This window comes from Daphnia pulex, chromosome 10, assembly GCF_021134715.1.
Source record: "Daphnia pulex isolate KAP4 chromosome 10, ASM2113471v1".
NCBI lineage: Eukaryota > Metazoa > Arthropoda > Branchiopoda > Diplostraca > Daphniidae > Daphnia > Daphnia pulex.
The window spans coordinates 1,581,514-1,602,235 of NC_060026.1; the positions used below are offsets into that span (position 1 = coordinate 1,581,514).

Sequence of the window (20,722 nt, forward strand, 5' to 3'; positions counted from 1 at the left end):
CGGGATATTTATCCATATGAGGCGACGTTTCCGCCATCGTTGGAAAATAGTCGGCAGCTTCCATCTGTTTTTTTCTTTCCCGGGCTGAGCCGCGTTCGCTCGATTGAACGACTTGATCGTTTCTGCTGTCAGCGGGAATGAATGCTTACTCTACCGAAATGTGTAGCTAGTCGGAAAAAAATAAAACTCCCCCCCCCTCCTTCCGGCGCTCTCGTCCCATATGCTGGTGAAGGATAGAATTTTCTAGTTTCTTTTTTTTTTTTTTTAATCATCCCATATCTTTTTTTTGCGGTTTATTTCGTATTTGCCCGCTGGCGAATTATCCGCTTGTTATAGAAACCAGGATAGCCTATGTAGGGAATCCCTTTTTAAAATGCCAATGTCCGTTGTGACGCAAAAGGACGATTTAAAAAAATAAAAGGAAATAATAATTCTGACCGATGGTCGATATTCTGACAGCAGCAGCAGCAGGCTCAGCATTTATTTTCTCTCTCCAAAACGATACGTCACTCCTCTCTCGCGCCGACCAGTGGCCGGGCGAGAGAGTCGTTGCCAAACACCGTCGTCGGAAATCGAGTGTCAACGGCCCATTTGCATTTTTGATCCGGTGCGCGCATTTATCGATCGGCGTCCTTATTAGTATCTCGACTTGCTCAACATTTTCGTCTCGTATTAGAAGATGTCGCCCTGGCCATGATTTGTCAATCTCGTATCGAAGCTCATCTTTGTGCACACACATTCCGCAGTTGGATGGCAAACGAGATCTCAGTTGTTGTTTTCCCCATACATGGAACCATCATCCGCCCAATGGAGATCCGGAGAGACCGTTTCTCTCTCTCTTTTTATACGGTCGGAATATATAGAGTCGATACAAGCGAATGGGGAAGAAAGATGTTGACTTGCAGCCGGGGCTGATGTAAATCACCGCTGTTGTGTTATGCTGATGCGCATTCCACGCGCTGTTGAATAATCTTTCCTCCACTCTTCTCAGCGAGAGCGGAGCATTTTCCCCTCGAAAAAGGGGCCAGCCCAGCACTCAAACTGCCGCTGTAAATATCGCGCATACAATGCCGCTTTTGCAGCCGGAAATAAACGGGGCTGCTGCTGCTGCTATACAGCGATGTTCAGATGATGGAGACGACGACTAGTGTTTGTGTCTCAATTGTTATTCAAATGGGACCAGAAATATAAGAGAAAGAAATTGTCTGGTTTCTTTTTCCTTTTTTGGAGGGGGATTTCTAGGACGACAAAAGAAAATCCGCCATCCGGGCGGAGTAGCAGCACCCACACGATTTCTACTGGCCTGTTTATATTCTTATCTTCCCGTTTTTTTTCTTTTTAAAGATGGCAATCTCCTCAAATTGCTTGCAACCGTCTAAATCTTGTTTTTATTCCTGACGAATATAACGAAATCACCGGAATTTCGCCATTTGTACGGAAATAGCTGCGCCGACCGGATGGCGTGTAGGCCGCATTACAGTTATATACGAGAGAGTCAACCAGGAGTCAACCCGAATCACAAAAAATCAAATCGTCCAAAATGTCGGTGAAAGAACACAAAGACCCTTGTAATAATAAATCTAGACACATCAACGTCGAATCGAATCATCTCTCAACTTGACAATTGCGCAATTTCTTGCCAGACATTTGCGGAGGTGCGGCGCATTAAAAAAGAAAAAGACACGTACGATCCTAAAACTTTTTTGTTGGTGTTTCGCCACGGTTCAGCCCACCAGCACTCCCAGAAAATAAAAAAGAAAAAGTACTAGATCCTTTAGGCCTCATCAACCCCTGGCCAACGCCGTGTAATTGCTTAACTTCTTCTTCTTCTTCTTGCGGGAGTCTAACGGCGGTTGTTATAAAAGACGGTCGAGAAGACAAAAAGGGCGAGCTACGCTGGTATAGACACGTCAAAGTCAAGTTCTGCAAAGGAATTGCTCATTACATCTATCGTTATCTCTCCCGACTCTGGCGGCGCGCAGAGTTTAGGATCTTATAACTTTCATCCACGACACTACATCCAGCAGCTCTAAATGCAAATGAGTTTTTCTTCTTTTTCCCCGCGGCTAGAAAACTCGGAACGAATGACAATTTCATTGCGAGAGTGAGGCTGTTTTCTGTTTGTTATTATGCGGATGCTAACGAACAATGTCGGAGATCAGAGAAGGAAACGTCGATATCATTCCCGGCAGAGGTTACGCACACAAATGACGGCAGTCTTATACCCACGTCAGATCGATCCTGTTTTATTTATTTTTCGCGGTGTATACTCACACAACTATCTGTACGCACAATAATGGGCGAGGAGCTGCTGAACTTGTTCCATGGCATACTTTGCTGGCCTTTGAACTCCATGACAACCGCGTCCTGGATGGACGCGCGACTCGGGTGTCACTGCCCGGCTGCGATCCTTATTCCGCATTATCCCCCAAAGTTTTCGTGTGGACGGATAATATCACAACGTCCGCTCTCTACTTTCGTGGTATATAGATCCAGATCTTCTCTGGGCAGCCAGGCGACGCGCTGTTATATATTACATAACCCTATTCATTTTTGAATGGCAACTGACTTTCGATAGGGCTTGGCGTTTTCAGCAGGTTAATCATACTGCGCTTAGAGAGAGGGGAAGGAGGAAAAGGCAAGCTATAATTAACTGCGGATGTGTGTGTATCTAGCCCACCGATAAGGAAAATTGTAAACATTCATTTCGGACTCTGGAATCGATGGGCCAAAGTTGTGCAGTTGCACCACGAATATGATTTCTCTGCAATGTGATACTTTGTGTAGCGTCCGCAGGGCGCACGGCGCAGGAATAGTCAGTTATCAATTTCAATCGTTTTCAGACACGAGTTTAAAGGGCGCCAGTGTTTTCACTGTTTAGACAAATTAATACAAACTGCGTAGGAGAGTTATATCACTTTAATTCAGTTTGTCTATGATGTGGACGTGGGGCGGTGGGGCGAGTGGAAAGAGGCAAAATAAATAATGAGAAAACAGCGCCGACTTGTGCTATGTGCGAAAAACTAATTTGGCACACAACATTCCGAAATGCGATCCAAGAAAATGAGGAAAAAATGTTTGGTCTTTTAGATGGAACGAACCTTGACGCAACTGACATCAATCTTATCAATGAATTAGTTTGAATCAAAGATTTCAATCAGTTTGTCAATGGCAGGGTTAGTATAGTTCAAAAATTCAAATGGCTTTTTGTTTTTTGGGGTAAAAGTAAAATCAAGTTCAATCAATAACAATGTTCCAGTCAATTTAAATTCAAATGATATCGAAAGCTTAAAATATTAAACGAATAATTGATGCATCAAAACACATCCGGACCAGCTTGACAGGAGAAGTGCTGTTTAGGCAGAGCAGTTATTCTTTACACGGAAATCCCAATTCTGCGGATGGCCTTTGCGCGGATGATTCCCTTATTTTAATCACACATCAGCCGCTATCTAGTTTGTATATGACCCCCGGGTCCCATTCCGTCTTGGAAGACGACTGGTGTTTAAACGCAATCAAATCTGATTTCACGACCTACAGCACCATTTTTATAATAGCGGAAGCACAAAAACACGCAGTCCAAAACAAATCACTTTGCGATAAATCGTACACACCGTCTCCTCCCTGCGCCCGGAAGCCCGGAATAAACGCTCCGCCCAATTTACGACCCCAGCTATATTTCATATGGGCCGCACCTCATGTTTGCGGATCTGCTCTTGATTGACAACAGCTGTGCAGCTCGTAATGAAGTCGGACACGACGTTTAAATTAAATGAGATGTCCTCGATCAATTGAGACATAAGGAAATATACAGGCGATCCGAATAAACGAAAAATCAGCCGGATATCCTTATTAAGTTTGAATTGGCGCCATAGACTTTAAAAAATATATTTTAAACAAAAATCTGTTGTAACAAAATGGATTTTGTAGGTACATAAAATAAAGATTAGTTGCCCTCAAAACCTGCTAAATTGCACCATCGGATATGACGCAACAAAAAAATAGACACTAAATAATCTATAAACTCTGGCTGCATTCGCCCTTTACTCTTTCGTCATGCTTTTCTAATGTACACACTGTCAAAAAAAAATGAAAACGATGAATAAACTCTGGTTGCATTCGCTCTTTACTAATGCGTCATGATTTTCTTTTGTACACTGTCGAGAAAAAAATAAAAATAAAAAAACATTTCTTATCTCTCTCAAATATTTACTCTCACGACTAGCGATGACTGGTAATTTGGTGCATTTAAGGCGCAAAAAGCTGTTGAACCCGGACATTGTAGATTGAAACTCTCACAGAACTAAAAAATAAAAAAGTGTATAGCTGGCAATCCAGGACGTAGTTTTACGACGTCGCCACGTAGACGAAGTTCATTTATTCTTTCGCACAAACACACCCATTATTTTTTCTTAACTCAGTCCGTCTCCCTCTGCAGTTTGTAATGGACGCCTTGTCGTTTGTATTCCACCCGGCCGTATTGGCAGTTTCAGCCTTGTATTTTCTCTACTGGTAAGACAACATGATTTATTTTCTAACCGGGTCAAAGTTTTTTTCAAAAAATGAATTGTTTATTAGGTATGGAACTTCGACGTTTGATTACTTTAAATCGCAGGGAATTAATGGTCCCCAACCCCTGCCATATTTCGGTAATGTTTGGGGTATGTGGAGAGAGGTAAAAGGAATTTTAAAATGTTTCTCACAGACTCGTGTGTAAGGTACGAATGAATTATTTTGCAGAACCTTCCAAAGTATGACAAGAAAATGACTGCAAAGTACGGGAAAACCTTTGGTTATTTTGACGGAACTCTGCCGAACCTTTACACGACTGACATTAACCTCATCAAATCAGTTTTCGTCAAAGATTTCGACCATTTCGTTAATCGCAGAGTGAGTTCAATTTGATTTGTTATTAACAAGCAAAATTCAATTCGGTAATTTATTGAATGTTTTTCAGAGTTTCGCAGTCAAACGCAAAGTCTTTCGCAAAATGTTGAGTATCATCCAAGACAAAGAATGGAAAGATGTCCGCTCGTCAGTCACTCCCATTTTCACCACAGGCAAGATCAAACTGGTATATGAAATGATAATAAAGCATAAATGTTTTCTATAGACTTTAGACGGCCAATTGTTATCGTCTTCCCTATTTATAGATGTCAAAGATGATAACAGAGTGCGCCAACCAGCTGGTAATCAAATTTCAAAAGATAGCTGAGAGTGAAGGGAAATTGGATGCCAAAATGTAACACAAGATTTTCACCGGTTTTATAATCAAGAGAATAATTGTTCAATGTTCTGTACAGGAATTTTAGCGCATTCACCATGGACGTGATTGCCCGATGCGCATTTGGGATGACCATCGATAATTTGGGCGAGAAAGATGATCCGTTTATGACGAAAGCAAAAGTCGTTTTCAACCCCCCAGCCAACAAGTCACCGCTTATTATGATTCCATGTAATAACAGAAATATTTTGATTTCATTCTTTTTTAATGAAACGGATACTTTCATTGGAATATTTGTCTATTAGTCGTGTTCCCAAAACTGTTGGCGTACGCTGGGGACAGTATTTTCTTCCCGAAAGCTTTTTATTTCTTCATCGACATTTTGGAGGACTTAATCAAACAACGTTCCAATTCGACCGAGGTAAGTTCTCTGCATATTAAACGTAGGAAATGTATCCAATCAGAGGAATTTTATTATTTCGCACAGAAATACAACGACTTTGTGGAAGTTGCCACCGAGGCCATTATGGAGCACACCAAAACGGTTAATGGCAAAGAAGTGCCTATCTGGAATAGAGAAGAGGTCGATGAAATTGTCACCTCTCAGGTAAAACTACACGCAATACAAATGTTAATTATTTGAATTAATTAAGACTGAAATTCTCAAATAGTCGATGTTGTTTCTCTTGGCCGGTTTTGACACTACCGCTACTACGCTGACCAATTCGGCTTTCCTGCTGGCCAGAAACCAAGAAGTCCAAGAGAGATTGTACGAAGAAGTTATGAGAAAACACGAACAATTCGTAAGCAATTTTTGTTACCGAATTCCAGATCGATTAACAAATATTTTATTCGCTTTCAATTCTGCAGAGCGAAGTTAATCACGAAATGATTCTCGATTTCCCTTACGTCGATCACGTTATTCACGAGGTGCTACGCATGTATCCTCCAGTGCCTAGGTAACACACATACTCACCCGATAGAATAAACTTATCCTCTAAACATTATGACTTTTGTCAGGGTTGAGAGAGCTTGCAATAAGGAAGTGACCTACAATGGCATTCGAATCAAGAAGGGCATAGTAGTAACTGTTCCAGCATTCCCACTTCATTATGACGAAGAGTACTACCCGGATCCCTACAGATTCAATCCCGACAGGTGAAATGATTTCATTAAAGCGTCTTCAGTGAGTATTTGATTCTAACCTTAATTTGATGGGAAATAAAATCAGATGGGATCCTGAAAGTGAAATCAAGCCCAGCCCGTACGTTTTCATGCCATTCGGAATGGGCCCCCGCAACTGCGTCGGCATGCGATTCGCCATGGAGGAAATGAAAATTGCCTTGTGCACACTCGTCAAAAACTTCCGCTTCTTTCCAGTAGCGGAGACGCCCGTAAGTTATTATATCAACAGGCAATGATGCAATAACGCGAATAAACAAATTTTTCTTTTCTCAAAACAGGAGGAGATGCAATTCGAAGATGGATTTCTGGGAGTCGTCCAACCCATTCACGCAACAGTTGGCATCGAATCACGTTCATGAGCAATTTTCTTTATCTGCTTTATATTTGTTCGCCTTTTAAACAAATTCGATTTATGTGCTGAACCCAAAAAATAAATATAATAAATGCTCGCAATCTAATTGAAGTAAAATCACTGCATGCGACCAACTTCTATTTTATGCCTGCGAAAGCATAAAACTGAGGACGCTAGTCAAACAAATCACCTTGCGATAGTTCGTACCGTTTCAGAATGTTCCTCCATTGCCAGAAAATTTGAAGTAAATGCTGAAACAGCTCTGTCCAATTATCTGTTAGTTCACGTGCTATATAGGCCTACCTGATGTTGGCGGTTGTTATCGATTGAAAATAACTGCGCAGCCTAACCAAGTCGGACACGGACGCGGCGTTTTAATGCACACGAGAAACCGGAGCAAAGCACAAAACGATACATAAACATAGAATTTCACATCAAACAAAAATGTCGTCGATCAATAGGGACATCATGATAATGGGAGATAACCGACCCGAAGAACTGTACACATCCTCTTTTTAAATACTTCATTGGCACTTGGCAGGATAAATGGACCAAAGTGCTATAGTCCGCTTGACTCATGACAAATCTATGACCAGGGAAAAACTGTTTGCAACAATATGGAACGTGTTCGTCCCTTCTCAAACGTGCTAGCCTAAATTGCATCATCATGATATGCGAATCACACACATAAAAATGACCCTAACCAAACTAGGGTATAAACTCTAATTGCGTTCCTTTATTTTTTTACTATTACGTCGTGGTTTTGTAATGGGCAGCGCTATCGAGCAACTATGTCCTATCTATCTGAAATATTTACTCAAATGACTAGCGAGTAGTGATGCCTTATGTAGCCTACTAAAAGAATAAAAGCTGTCGGACTCAGACATTTCAAATTGAAATCCGGCAGAAGAAAGTACATACCACCCGGCACTCCACTGCTAATTCTATTTTGGGAGTTCGCCCATTTCAATTGTTTAGTTTTTTTTCTCTCAAATTACCCTATAATGGACGCTCTATCTCTTTTATTCTCACCGACAGTATGGATAATTCCAGCCTTGTACATCCTCTACTGGTAAGAATCATGTGACATTCTAATTCTCCCCAGAAAAGTTTAAAACATATTAATTGGTTATTAGGTATGGGACTTCGACGTTCGACTACTTCAAATCACAAGGAATTAACGGCCCAAAACCCCTGCCGTATATCGGTAACATGTGGGGTGTTTGGAAAAAGGTAAAATTAATTTTTAAAAGTACTTAAAGAGCTGCGCAGAATTATTAAGATTGAATTATTTGGCAGAACATTCCGAAATACGACAAGGAATTGGCCGCAAAGTACGGTCGAACCTTTGGGTATTTCGACGGAACTTTGCCGAATCTTTACACGACTGACATCAATCTCATCAAATCAATTTTCGTCAAAGATTTCGACCACTTCGTCAATCGTAGAGTAAGTCCGACTTCAAAAATATGTTTTACAAATTCAAGCAAAAGGCATTTGATTATCGAATTTTATTCTTCAGACTTTCTCAGTCAAGCGCAAAGTTTTCCGCAAAATGTTGACTATTATTCAAGACAAGGAATGGAAAGACGTCCGCTCGTCCGTCACTCCCGTCTTCACCACGGGCAAGATTAAACTTGTATGAAAAATTTGTTTAAAATATGTGCTGTAGGATCGATGGCCCAATCTTATCATTTTCTTTATTTACAGATGTCGAAGATGATAACAGAGTGTGCCAACCGGCTGGTAATCAAATTTCAAAAGATAGCAGAGACTGAAGGGAAACTGAATGCTAAAATGTAACACCGAATTGTTACCAGGGTATTTAAATGGATAATCTAGAGAATCAATATTTTCTGCAGGCAATTTAGCGCATTCACCATGGACGTGATTGCCCGATGCGCATTTGGAATGGCCATCGATAATTTGGGCGAGAAAGACGATCCGTTCATGACAAAAGCCAAGGTGCTATTCAGTCCTCCAGCCAACAAGTCACCACTTATTCTTCTTCCATGTAACAATAAAAAAAAATCTTTACGTATTTCTTTAACATCGATTATAAGATGTTCTTTCATTTGGATATTTCTCTGCTAGTCATGTTACCGAATGTGTTAGGATTCGTGGGAGAGAGCATATTTTTCCCCAAGGAATTTGATTTCTTCATCAACATTTTGGAGGGCTTAATCAAACAACGCTCCAATTCGACAGAGGTAAGTTCTTAACACATTAAACGTATGAAATGTATCCAATCAGAGGAATTTTATTCTTTCGCACAGAAATACCACGACTTTGTGGAAGTTGCCACCGAGGCCATTCTGGAGCACACCAAAACGGTCAATGGCAAAGAAGTGCCTATCTGGAATAGAGAAGAGGTCGATGAAATTGTCACCTCTCAGGTATAGCCATGAACAATTCAGACTACGATAGTTATATCATTAATTTAAGATTGAAACTGTCAATTAGTCGATGTTGTTCATGTTGGCTGGCTTTGACACTACGGCTACTACGCTGACCAATTCAGCTTTCCTGCTGGCCAGAAACCAAGAAGTCCAAGAGAGATTGTACGAAGAAGTTATGAGAAAACACGAACAATTTGTAAGCGTCTGCTGTTCCTCAATGTTCTTTAATCAATTTCTTAATTCAAATTGACTTTCAATTCTGCAGAGCGAAGTTAATCACGAAATGATTCTCGATTTCCCGTACGTCGATCACGTTATTCACGAGGTTCTACGCATGTATCCTCCATTGCTTAGGTAACACTAATGATACCTGTTCCAAAGAGTGTAAAGTTACTTCAACTTTGACTTTTCAGAGTGGAGAGAATGTGCAATAAGGAAGTGACTTATAATGGCGTTCGCATCAAGAAGGGCATGATAGTAACTGTTCCAGCCTTCGCCCTTCATTACGATGAGGAGTACTACCCGGATCCCTACAGATTCAATCCCGACAGGTGAAATGTTGCCCTAAAGCGTCTTCAGTGAAAGTAATTGATTCTAATCTTTACTTGATGGGAAAATTAAATCAGATGGGACCCTGAAAGTGAAATCAAGCCAAACCCCAACGTGTTCATGCCATTTGGAATGGGCCCCCGCAACTGCGTCGGCATGCGATTCGCCATAGAGGAAATGAAAATTGCCTTGTGTACCCTCGTCAAAAACTTCCGCTTCTTCCCCGTGGCGGAGACACCCGTAAGTTGAATATCAACAGTAATGACGCAATAACGCTACAATAAACAAATCTGCTATTCTCAAAACAGGAGGAGATGCAATTCGAAGATGGATTTATAGGAGTCATCCAACCCATTCACGCAACAGTTGGCATCGAATCACGTTGTTGACGACAACCTACGGATAGTTTGCTTGTTTGAGAAGATATATCAAGTATTAAAGCAGCTATATCTATGCATTAATACACGAGTGTTTTACTTTGATGAGATTCCGGATTGTATTTGAAGTTCCCTCCAAGGAATCAAGGACTAAAACATATAACATAATCCCGTGGAAATGGAAACTAGATCGCCTACCCAAAACCGAGTCGGCGAGGCCGGCTCCTTTTCTTTAATAATTGAACGACGATTGACTTTCAATCGCAAGTGTGGGTGTCTTCGTGAATGGGCTACACACCAGTCCAGTTTCTATTTCGGGTTGTCACGGGAAGACCGGAAGCCATTGATGAGAAGCAGCTGCTCTCAACAGCAACAGGTTTCCTATTACTGGTGAAACAATTTCCCTCTCAAGTTCCCTCAAGAGGTGGGTGGTCTTTAATTGGTTGCCCTGCCCATATTTATTCCATGCAATAAATGAACTCATTCTAGGAAATCATTTAGTTTCCTAGCCGGTGAATGCCAGCCTGCCAGCTTGGAAATCATTCTGAAATTCTATTAAAAAAATTCGAAGAAAAAAAAAACATCTTCCGGAAATCCTCGACTCTTTTCGTTTGATCAAAATACACATGACGAGTCTACTTGATTGCTATTCCAAATAAATCAACTTGGATGCAATGTCCGTCATCGTCACATTCTACAATTAATATTCTGACAATAATTCAACATCAAATTATCAAAATGAATCCCGCCGTAATATAATCCACCCACGAAACTAAACAAGGTCCACGACTGACGGACGGACAGATGCGCAACCGGTAAAGTTGCCAGACCTTTCTGAAATGTGGATTGTTTGCTGCCCTAAAAATCCCCTGTTGCGTGACAAGTCATAAATCCCGTAATCGGCTTTAGCCCCCGGCTGTCACTTCTGCGTTTCAACTTTCAACGGTCGCCAGCGCTTGATAGTTTCAACGTAAATGGAGCAATGATCGGGTTCAGCTTGTTGCTTCCGACTTAAGATCTGGTGTAACAAACCGTCACCTGAAGTGAACTTTGGTATACCGAGGAAAGTTCTGACTTGGTTTGACAAAATAAACAAACACGTACATACGGCAGGCAAGACTTGGGATTGGAGTAAATACTACCCCCCAACAAAAGGCTTAGTTGCCACATATCGCTGTTTCTCCAACACACAAACTGTGGGGGAATTTGAAGCGACCGTGACAGAATAAGCGCAAAGTAAAATTTTGGCGTCAACAAACAATGGATGATTTATATCCACAACAGATAATGCAAAATAATAAAAAAATATAACTCTAGTTTCGTAATCACGGGTTTTTAAAAGGTCAGAAAAATTAATCGTATCAGAGGCTAATTTTTATCCGTTTTGGCTGCCGATAAACAAGTACATGATCACCCTCAAGCAAACTATAAATTGAGACGACTTCTCACTCATTTCGGAGGAAGGAAAAAAAGGTGACTAGACAGTTGATTGAAATTAAAATGGCCACTGTGCGGATTCATTTCCATTTTCTGGTTCTGACATGTTTGAGTCTCTGGACGGGCGCTGTCTTCTCCTTGGAGGATCAGTCATCGCAACAACTGCGAAACAATCACGTAAGAAATCAAAGGAATGGCTTTTATTCACATGCAATGTTAACTATACACGTGACTCGTTGAACAGAACCAATTTCAAACATTTATGGAAGCCACAGTGTCTCGTCTGGAGGCATTGGAACAAGAGCAGGTATAACTGATCTATTTTCCGTCAATCAAATGAATTGTACCAATTTCTGTTTTAGATTAAAATTAAAGAAGATTCCGCTGCGAAAATCATGCAACTAGAGGCTAAAGTAAAGCAGCAAGAAATCTTACTGGCTGCTCTGTTGAAAAGCGACCAGTCTTCCTCCGGCTCAAAATCTGTTCCAGGAGAATCGAGGGCCGCCACTAAAGCGATGCCAACGTCGTGCGCCGATCTCAAAAGTACTGGGCACCTCTGGAGTGGCGTCTATTCCGTCATTGGCGCCTCGACGGTGGAAACTGTTTACTGCGATTTCACCAAACCCAACACCGACCCAGGTAAAATCATGACAGACTCAGTTCCAACTTCTGGTACGATTTAATTTGTTTGGTTAATTAGGTTTCCAGACTTTTGTCGGTTACGCCGGTGTCCAATCCAAACCGACATACTTCTACGGTCAACTGAACTACAACTGGTACTCTGTCGGAATTCCAATTGCATACGACACCTTCGTACTAAACGAAGGAGGAGCTTACGACCGAACGACAAAAAAATTCACAGCACCCGTGGCGGGGAGATATTTCTTCTCCTTTACTGGAAGAGCCCAATCGTACAACCCGCCGTCCGATTTCACATTAGACGTGACGTTGAAAAAGAACGGCGCAACCATCGCCAGAGCAGCGGCCGATGACGGAGCCAATTCCGAAACACTCTCGCTGCAATCGATATTAAATCTGACAGCTGGCGATCAAGTCTGGACTGAGGTTACGTACATCACTTCAGGCATCAGTCTGCTCGGTCCCGATTACACGCATTTCACTGGTTTCCTTCTCGAAGAAGATGTTTCCCTATCGCTCAAAGCCCTCATTTAGATAACGATCGACAAATGAAATACAACGAGACTTTGCAGCCCTTGATATTTAATTTATTGACCGCCGACCAAGTTCATTTATTTAATCTATAAATACAAACGAAGGGATCTTCGACTTGGTCCCTAATCCACCCCGTCTTTTATATCAGTCAGCCCCTCGCAAAATGTTGTTGATTTATGAGATAAGAGTTGTTGTTCTATTGGATTATGCATGTGGATAGGAACGACAGTTGATGCGTGACGACTCCAGCGGTTGGACAAAAGAAACAATGTGGTATAACTCTGTACAAACACGTCAGAGTGCTAGCCAAACACTTTTCCCATTTTTCCACTGTACGGGTCGCGCCATCTCCCAAGATACAAAGAAAATGAGATCACCTCATCTCGTTACAGCCCGTCAAGACAAAAATAACAAAAGCAAAAAGACGACGCAATGTGTGCTGAACAACTAACCCGTTTGGACAACCCGTTTAATAGTTGATTAAACCAAATACCAAATACAATTCAATGCGTTCAATTGTGAATGTTGGTGGGTTTAAGTTTCAATTCTGCCCTGCAGTCCAAATCATCATCACCAGATAGTAGGTAGACTATAGTGCTCCCGAAAATCCTATCTAATCGTAATATGTACTTAGAAGTTTGACTGTTGCATTTGTCATTCAACCCCAACGTATCATTTTGAAATGATGTGAGCCTTTAGAAACTCCTACCGATAACTATGTACTATGCCCTCCCGGCTGCTTCATGCCATTTTCACAAGTTTGCAGTTTCCATACCAACTGGCTTTACTCGAGAAATGATTCCCTTTAGCAGAGGCTTTAAGCAACAGGTTGACTCGGAATAATTGGCCTAAACTGCTCCCAACTCAAAATAGAGAACTTACTTAAATTCAATTCGTTCCCGAAAACCTTTGGCATTTAAATAGAAAAAAAAAGGAATTTGTTTTTCGACGCTTGAGCACACGTGAACATTTGCGAAGGATTGTTTGATAGTGCTACGCGTCAAGGGCAAAATAATTAGAAGGCAAAAAGGCAGCTCTAAAATGTACAAAGCGTAAACTACGTGCTTCAACCCAGCCAATTTTCATTGTACTCATCCACGGCCGACCCGTTGGAGAGGTCCGGGGCTTTCTGCTGTACGCCGGGCAAGAAAAGTGAATTATCTACAGGCGCGGATGGAACAAATTGATCTTCCGCTGGGTTCCGCGTGGGGGGTGACGAAACGAACTGACTAATCAACAAAAAAGAACAAGACGTCAGCATTAACGGCCAGTCCCAGTGGAAACTCAATTGAAACCTGAGTCAGCTGCCGGCTGATCAGAGCGGGGTGAAAAATTAGTTGGCGAGTCACGTGATTTTGCAGAGTCCGTCTCATCACCAGCTCACAGCAGCAACGGTAAAAATGTTAACAAATGAAACGCATCGATCCGAAAGGTCTTTCCCACTTTGGAGCAAAAAATGTTACAGAAAATTGACGTTAATAAAGTTGTCCAACTCTCTGAGAAAATTGCCATCTCTTAATTATGGGACAATATTTTGTTTTCATCTTTTAGACGACGCTGACATCCAATCCATCTAATAAAACAAACTGGCCAAAAAAATATATTCCTGGAGGGGCTTCGCAAATGTTGTTACCCAGCGACAAGAAGAAGATGTTTATGCGATTTTGGCGCCAATTATATGACTTCCGAGAAGCGAAACCAACGAATCAAAAACCAAACAGGAAAACCAGAGCACATAAACAAGAAGTTGATTAAGGCGGCGGCGTTGGCGGCGGCCTAGTTTGGCACACTGTAACTTTTCCCTCCATGTTGAAAAAGCCAAGTTGTTGCGTAGTACATCAGAAACACTTGGGGGGGGGGGGGAGGCAATGATAAGACGTGTGTATAGCAATCAGATATAGTTTGTCGTGTCGGATCGATACACGGCTAACTATATCTACGGCTTCCCGAATGAAGGACTTTCTGGCGCCATCGTCGCGGGGCTTTTGAAATCGACAAAGTGAACAAACCGACGTTGAATCGAATTTGGTAACGAATAACCGCAACTATGTGCACGCGCCTGCATTGACAATCTGCAGATTGTCGAGGCACATTCCCCCCACTATACAATCAGGCCTAGATATACATACTGTACACGGGGGGGGGAAGCAAAAGCAATCAAATCTCTTGTTGCTAAGTAACTACATTTTTCCAACTCGGCGTACCGTCTAGCTTCTTCCAACGGAAGTTTTTCCCTGTTGCCGGTAGAATTTTATCCCTTTTTTATTTAATGGGGTTTCCCACAAAGGAAGCATAACAATGCTACAAAATTGTTGGAGCAACCAGCGCTTTCCGCTCAGGGATTTCCCTAACTGATTTTTCCGCGCAAAATGAGTGCGCTATTATTGGTTGATCAACATACCGTTTATTTGAATTTTTCAAATTTCCCGCTAAAAAAAAAATAAGATTGCAAGATTTATTTGCCTACATTTCATCGCCGGATCGATGAGGAGCGTTTACAAATGGACCAGAATAATTCTCATATTAACTGAAACGATTGTGCTGGCTGTGTCGCAAAAGTTTATTTAACGGAGGGAACAAAAAGGCGGAAAGCTGATTCGATTTCTTTCACGTTCACGTTATTTGCAAGTGCTTCAAATCATCGTTGACGATATTGGATATTGAGAAATTCCAGCCAGAGTGTTTTTGAACCTCGTTTTACTTGATGCGTTCTCGCGATCGCATATACGAAAGGATGTTTGTATTACTGGCAATTTGTGTAAACATATGAAAAATGCAATTCAAATTTGGCAGATGTCGCCAGAGATTTAATTTGCATAACCATGATGAACGCTAACATACGTAAATGGTTATTTGACGTTGGAGAGAGGGAGAAAAAAATTCCGAATCCTGTCGTACGGTATGCTGATGTGAAAAGTTGTTCACTTAATCAAATAACAAACTTGCGTGCCGTACATTATACTGCGACATGCTGGCACAAACTCACGACTCGTGTAAAGTTGTGCCCCAGGACCTTTCACAAGAAATTAAGCGTCGGGGGACAACAAATGAGTTAGTGGTGCTAAATTTCAGCTTGACATGTAGTGGAACTGGTCGTAGGACAAAAAAAAACAAACCAAACGAACGCTATTAATTAGTTAATGTTTCCCCAGCAACAAGCGATAATTTAAAATGACGTGAATATGCAAAGTCCAGGATCCTAGAACAGAGGGCTATCATTCATGTGACGCGCAATTAGTCGATAATTTGGAGTGGAAGCGTGTGGAAATCCACGTAAAAATTCATGACGCTTGGAAAAGTGTAAGTGGGAAAGCTTTAGTACCGGCCCATCTGTTACGTGGGTCGTGTCCGATAAATTGGTTGTGCTAGGAAAAAAATAACCTGCCCGAATATACCAGTGTATCGAAATCGATATGCTGATTTGAACATGTTTGATAAATGTACAACATATGGTTACATAACACGTATGAAGTGTTACAGCTGCTAGCCAATCGGGCATCGCACACGGATGTTCGGCATATTTGGGTTTCTATGCACAGGGTACAAGAGTTCAAATTTTTACACAGCAAAAAGTTCAATACGGTCCAGTGACGATTTCAATAAGAATTTTTTGAATACACGTCCAGCTTTTGGGCCTGTTCCTACATCTGACGTTTAGCTATTTTTGAAACATTTCACACATCGCTGGTGAAGTAACCGGAAGAGTATCAAAGTACGGCGAAAGCTTTTAAGTGATTCGGATCTGCTGCTAGAGGAACTAGAGCATAAAATCACGTACTGTTTTAAAAATAATCCCGTCCGGCAGTTGTTAGTTAGGTAATAAGTAATAATAATATTCGATATTGGACCCCAAAAGAAGTTAGCGCGGCCTGTGTGTTACGGTTCATTTGGAAATATCTGCGACTGCGACTGGTGTACTTATTGACTTTAAGTCGGCACGCGAAGTCAAATAAGAAATCAGATTGCCAAAACACTGTCGCCATGGGGACCAACAATGTTTTAAGCAAACAAGTGAGTTACATCAACTGTGCCAAAGTCAGATACAGAAATGTTGGCATGCAAGTGAAACTCCATTATTTTATTTTTCAAACGAGTTCAACTCATCCAGAACGTTTAGGTATAAAGAGTCCCAGAGTCCCGATGTTTAACTCGCGTTGAGTAGCAGTCTGCAGAAACCCGCGAAAACAAAGAGAGTTCAAAAAATAATTATGATTACCAGACGCGACCGTCTTAAATCAGCAAACGATCCCAACAGCAGTGGGTGTTAAACACGGTACGTTTTAACTGACCGAAAGTTTAATCCAATTAACAGGGGAAAATAAAAGGTTGGCTAGTAATGTCAAGCTAGTTATAATTAAGGATTAGCACACCTTTGAGTGGTGGCATTTGTAGCACCACTGATCAAATCCTCTCTGCTAACCACACCCAAAAGGTCTTTAAAGGACTGCGTCATACGGTACGCAAGAAAGGGCGGCAAACAAATTCCAAATATCCAATTACCTCGCCAGTCAAATTTACATTAGAGGAACGTGCAAAGGTCTGATGGAAATGACTGGACAGAAAGAAAATCACACGGGGTTATCAGAGTTAGACAAATTCGAAACTCATATCCACCAACCAAAGCGTTTGTCCTTCCAATATTGGATTTGCGGAAGATGCAAGACTCGAATCAAATGACATTTGAGGAACGCACACAAAAGAAGATGGAAGAGGCAACGAGACAGAAAAGGTTGAACGAAGCAAAAAGCTCTGCAAATGAGCTGACGTTTTCGTCGCAAGACTACACAGTGTGTTTAAAGTGTGTAGGCCACCGAGTGCGGTGAAACAGTACAAGTTTTCCCACACGTCGTCTTCGACTGAAGTAGCTACTCGAACTTTACCCGTTAGTATAAATAACAGAGTCTGGTCGAGGTAGATCGTAAACACATTGTTGGAGTAGCTGGCAGTAGGTTGTTTCTTAAAAACATTTTAGTATTTCAATTATTTACATTCATTTTAAAAAAAAATTTAAGTTTCAGTTTAAGACCTCAGATTTTTCGTCAAGCACTCCAGCAGCACTTGTTACGTTACAATCTAGAATTCTTCCAGATTCATTTAAATTAGCTGACGATGGCGAATATCACCGTGATTGCACGAAACGTCTCCTTGGCAATGGCACAGAAACACGATTTCAACCCCTGGACTGTGCCCGATGACTACACCGTTTACAATTTTGCTCCCGATTACGTCAAGCCGATCCTCATTGGCAGACCCAAAAAGCCGTTCACCCGATTTACGCTTATTTCGTTGGAATGTACTATTTGGTCATGGGTAAGGACAAATCTTGCAATACTCGTCAAGTTAAAACAAATTGATAAGCTGTTTACGTGTCCCTACGATTGGCCTGTAGGCACCTGTGCCACCGGTGGAAATGTACTCGTTCTAAAAATCTTCAGCCGTTACAAGTCACTGAGGACGCCGGCCAACATGCTGGTGATGAATTTGGCCATTTCCGACCTTCTCCTCATGTTCTCGCTGATTCCGGAAGCTGTTTACAACTTCTTTTGTGGTGGACCGTGGCAATTTGGTGATCTCGGCTGTCAGATTCACGCTTTCTGTGGTCAGTTATTAATTCTCCCGCGCTTAGTTTTTAGCAGTTTTATTAATGAATTACGTATTTTGGCTATGACAGGAGCGTTTTTCGGATACAGCCAAATTACCACGTTAACCAGTAAGTAGAAAAACGTTTCGAGAAATGTTTGATCATAAGCAAATAAAAACTATTTTACTTTTTTTTTTTTTAATTCTACACCAAAAGTCACCAGCTGGGACCGTTACAATGTCATTGTTAACGGCTATAAAGGAAATTCCGCTAACTTTCGCCAAAGCCGTTAGTTTAATTTTATTCAACTGGATCTGGTCATTTGGCTGGACCCTTGCGCCCCTTGTCGGATGGGGCCTTTTCGCTTTGGATGGAATGTTGGGAACGTGAGTTATTTTTATCGCGGTAATATCGAATCAAGCGCTGTATTCCTTTTCTAGCATTTTCAAAGGTGTTCCTTTGACTCTTACACGACGACTATGAACCACAAGAGCTACATCCTAGCGTCCTGTTTCTTCCAGTACGGTGGTCCCATTATTGTCATTGTCGCCCGTTAATTCTTCATCGTCAAGGCCGTGTTCCACCACGAAGAAGAATTACGACAACAAGCCAAAAAGATGAATGTGACATCGCTGAGAAACAACGCGGAGCAAGACGCCGTTACGGCCGAAATGCGCATCGCCAAGATCGCCATCATCAACATCACGCTGTGGATTTTCGCCTGGACTCCCTTCACCGTTATTTGCATTTTAGGTACATGGGGTAGTCCAAAGTACATCACCGCACTTGTCTCGGAAATTCCAATCGTTTGCGCCAAAACTTCTGCCGTCTACAACCCAATCATTTACGCCCTGTCCCATCCAAAGTACCGCGAATGTTTAAAAGAAGTCTGTCAATGGATCATGGATGTGTATCGTCGTTGAAAAGAAGAAAGGATCAAACAGTTCGTCCGACAACGCATCCGTCAATACCAGTGCCACCACATCAGCTTAAGTTAAAGATAATAATTTCACTCCCTGATTCCAGCTCTCCTATATGTAATTTCATTTTTCCTTCCCAATCAGAAAATCAATTTTCACTGAAATTATTAGATCATCAATGCCCCTACTAAGCTCTGAATGTAAAAATCAAATGTAGTGCCATCAGGACAACTTCTATCAACAGCATATAACAATTAGATAGTCTATACTGGATGCAGTACAATACACTTCAATTACCAATAGCAGCTTTGATAACTGTTTTGGAACTTTCTGCGCATGATGTGTATGTATACCAGTATGTATATCTGAATTGCAATATTATTACATCTACCAATGCATGAAATTAAACGCCACTCGTACGTATAATTATCCAAAACGGTTGAAAATACCAGTTTAGAGGTGAATCATATACATTTTTCCCACGGCTTCTTCCTGCAATCGAAGCTTAATCACGAGTTTGCGACCCCCCCACAAAACTGTAGGTGTGACGACACCTGCAGATTCCCATGTCGTTATACGGTTTCGACAATAAATCTTACCTCGCAGATTTATACCAGCGTAGCAAGGTTCACTAACTCTTTTCAGCTATTGCTGCAAGTGTTTTTGAAAATCGCTAAACCGATGTGTACCGATTAGATGATATTATGAAGGCCGATTTGATTCCCCGGGACACGGAATAAAAATCGGGAGTTTAAAAAATAATACAGTAATTTACAGACATTTGGTTGGTACAAAAGCGAACATAAATCTTGCTGCTAGACGGGCAACGAGATTCAAACCGTTTAGTCTCGTTTACCTACCACTAAATGGGCGAAAGACATAAAAGGAATGGAAACCTATAGCATGTAGGCCTATAGAAACAGCTCTGATCCCATTAACGTTTACTGTCCTTTGAAAGGGACGATTCCGACTCCGAGTGTGAAATTCACTTGGGTCCACCGATGTACTCGTTTTGCAATATTCGCAAAAGTTGATGAGTAAAAATAGCCAATCTTATTTCGCAGATGGCTGAATAATTTTTCCAATGCCCATTGGGCTTAATCCAATATTGGCCTATCTTCTACATTTCTGCAAATTAAATTCCCTGTGACGCACACAAAAATGTTTCATAACCCAGTTTAACAAGGTGATCTACGTTTAAAAGTAAGCGGCGGATTTCTTCGAGCAAAAGTTAAACAAATAACCGACTGAGACTGCAAAAAAAAAAAAATAATAATAATTCCCCGCTTTAATCTCTTTTTACAACTGAAAAGAGCGACTTCATGCAAGTGTGAGTCTAATTGAGTTTCGGACATGCTGACTTCGCAGATGGATTTTACTTTTTCAACTGGGGCCGTCTGTCTGTCCAAACTTATTCGTTGGATGGGTCACTACCCACGAATATACACAATAGAATATTGGACATGCGAGTTATGCAACAATTTCTACATTCTTAGAATCAAGCATTACAAAAACTTTTCATGTT

General features: G+C 41.4%; 3 protein-coding genes and 1 pseudogene across 4 annotated transcripts; all 4 read left to right on the plus strand.

Annotated features, from left to right (window-relative positions):
• Positions 1-4,229: 4,229 nt before the first annotated feature.
• On the plus strand, positions 4,230-6,867 carry LOC124204157 (cytochrome P450 3A29-like). 2 transcript variants are annotated; one of them, XM_046601183.1, is made up of 14 exons: positions 4,230-4,362; positions 4,439-4,512; positions 4,579-4,675; positions 4,741-4,890; positions 4,958-5,074; positions 5,154-5,242; positions 5,304-5,455; positions 5,530-5,645; positions 5,712-5,831; positions 5,896-6,027; positions 6,095-6,183; positions 6,245-6,382; positions 6,456-6,618; positions 6,688-6,867. In XM_046601183.1, exons 2-14 carry the CDS (start codon positions 4,445-4,447, stop codon positions 6,766-6,768), a joined length of 1,512 nt encoding a protein of 503 aa, XP_046457139.1. In that variant the 5' UTR covers positions 4,230-4,362; positions 4,439-4,444; the 3' UTR covers positions 6,769-6,867. The 2 variants fall into 2 exon arrangements, with proteins under 2 accessions (XP_046457139.1, XP_046457140.1); XM_046601184.1 differs by having other exon boundaries at positions 4,276-4,371.
• A 778-nt stretch (positions 6,868-7,645) lies between these two features.
• On the plus strand, positions 7,646-10,191 carry LOC124204158 (cytochrome P450 3A24-like). Its single transcript, XM_046601185.1, has 13 exons — positions 7,646-7,833; positions 7,898-7,994; positions 8,061-8,210; positions 8,284-8,400; positions 8,472-8,560; positions 8,624-8,775; positions 8,856-8,971; positions 9,038-9,157; positions 9,225-9,356; positions 9,426-9,514; positions 9,574-9,711; positions 9,787-9,949; positions 10,018-10,191. The coding sequence occupies exons 1-13, from the start codon at positions 7,766-7,768 to the stop codon at positions 10,096-10,098; spliced, it is 1,512 nt and encodes a 503-aa protein (XP_046457141.1). The 5' UTR covers positions 7,646-7,765; the 3' UTR covers positions 10,099-10,191.
• A 1,357-nt stretch (positions 10,192-11,548) lies between these two features.
• Positions 11,549-12,739, plus strand: LOC124204323. Its single transcript, XM_046601361.1, has 4 exons — positions 11,549-11,700; positions 11,768-11,830; positions 11,886-12,162; positions 12,224-12,739. Exons 1-4 carry the CDS (start codon positions 11,587-11,589, stop codon positions 12,694-12,696), a joined length of 927 nt encoding a protein of 308 aa, XP_046457317.1. The 5' UTR covers positions 11,549-11,586; the 3' UTR covers positions 12,697-12,739.
• A 5,108-nt stretch (positions 12,740-17,847) lies between these two features.
• LOC124205077 lies at positions 17,848-19,225 on the plus strand (annotated as a pseudogene).
• Positions 19,226-20,722: the final 1,497 nt, after the last annotated feature.

What these genes read in the sequence shown, in the direction of transcription:
- LOC124204158 (XM_046601185.1), top strand. Translation starts at nt 7,766, where the DNA reads ATGGACGCTCTATCTCTTTTATTCTCACCGACAGTATGGATAATTCCA. An exon ending in TGTGGGGTGTTTGGAAAAAG is followed by an intron (nt 7,995 to 8,060) that starts GTAAAATTAATT and finishes ATTATTTGGCAG; the next exon opens with AACATTCCGAAATACGACAA. An exon ending in TGAGAAAACACGAACAATTT is followed by an intron (nt 9,357 to 9,425) that starts GTAAGCGTCTGC and finishes TCAATTCTGCAG; the next exon opens with AGCGAAGTTAATCACGAAAT.
- LOC124204323 (XM_046601361.1), top strand. Translation starts at nt 11,587, where the DNA reads ATGGCCACTGTGCGGATTCATTTCCATTTTCTGGTTCTGACATGTTTG. An exon ending in AACAACTGCGAAACAATCAC is followed by an intron (nt 11,701 to 11,767) that starts GTAAGAAATCAA and finishes CTCGTTGAACAG; the next exon opens with AACCAATTTCAAACATTTAT. An exon ending in CAAACCCAACACCGACCCAG is followed by an intron (nt 12,163 to 12,223) that starts GTAAAATCATGA and finishes TTGGTTAATTAG; the next exon opens with GTTTCCAGACTTTTGTCGGT.
- LOC124204157 (XM_046601183.1), top strand. Translation starts at nt 4,445, where the DNA reads ATGGACGCCTTGTCGTTTGTATTCCACCCGGCCGTATTGGCAGTTTCA. An exon ending in TTTGGGGTATGTGGAGAGAG is followed by an intron (nt 4,676 to 4,740) that starts GTAAAAGGAATT and finishes ATTATTTTGCAG; the next exon opens with AACCTTCCAAAGTATGACAA. An exon ending in TGAGAAAACACGAACAATTC is followed by an intron (nt 6,028 to 6,094) that starts GTAAGCAATTTT and finishes TCAATTCTGCAG; the next exon opens with AGCGAAGTTAATCACGAAAT.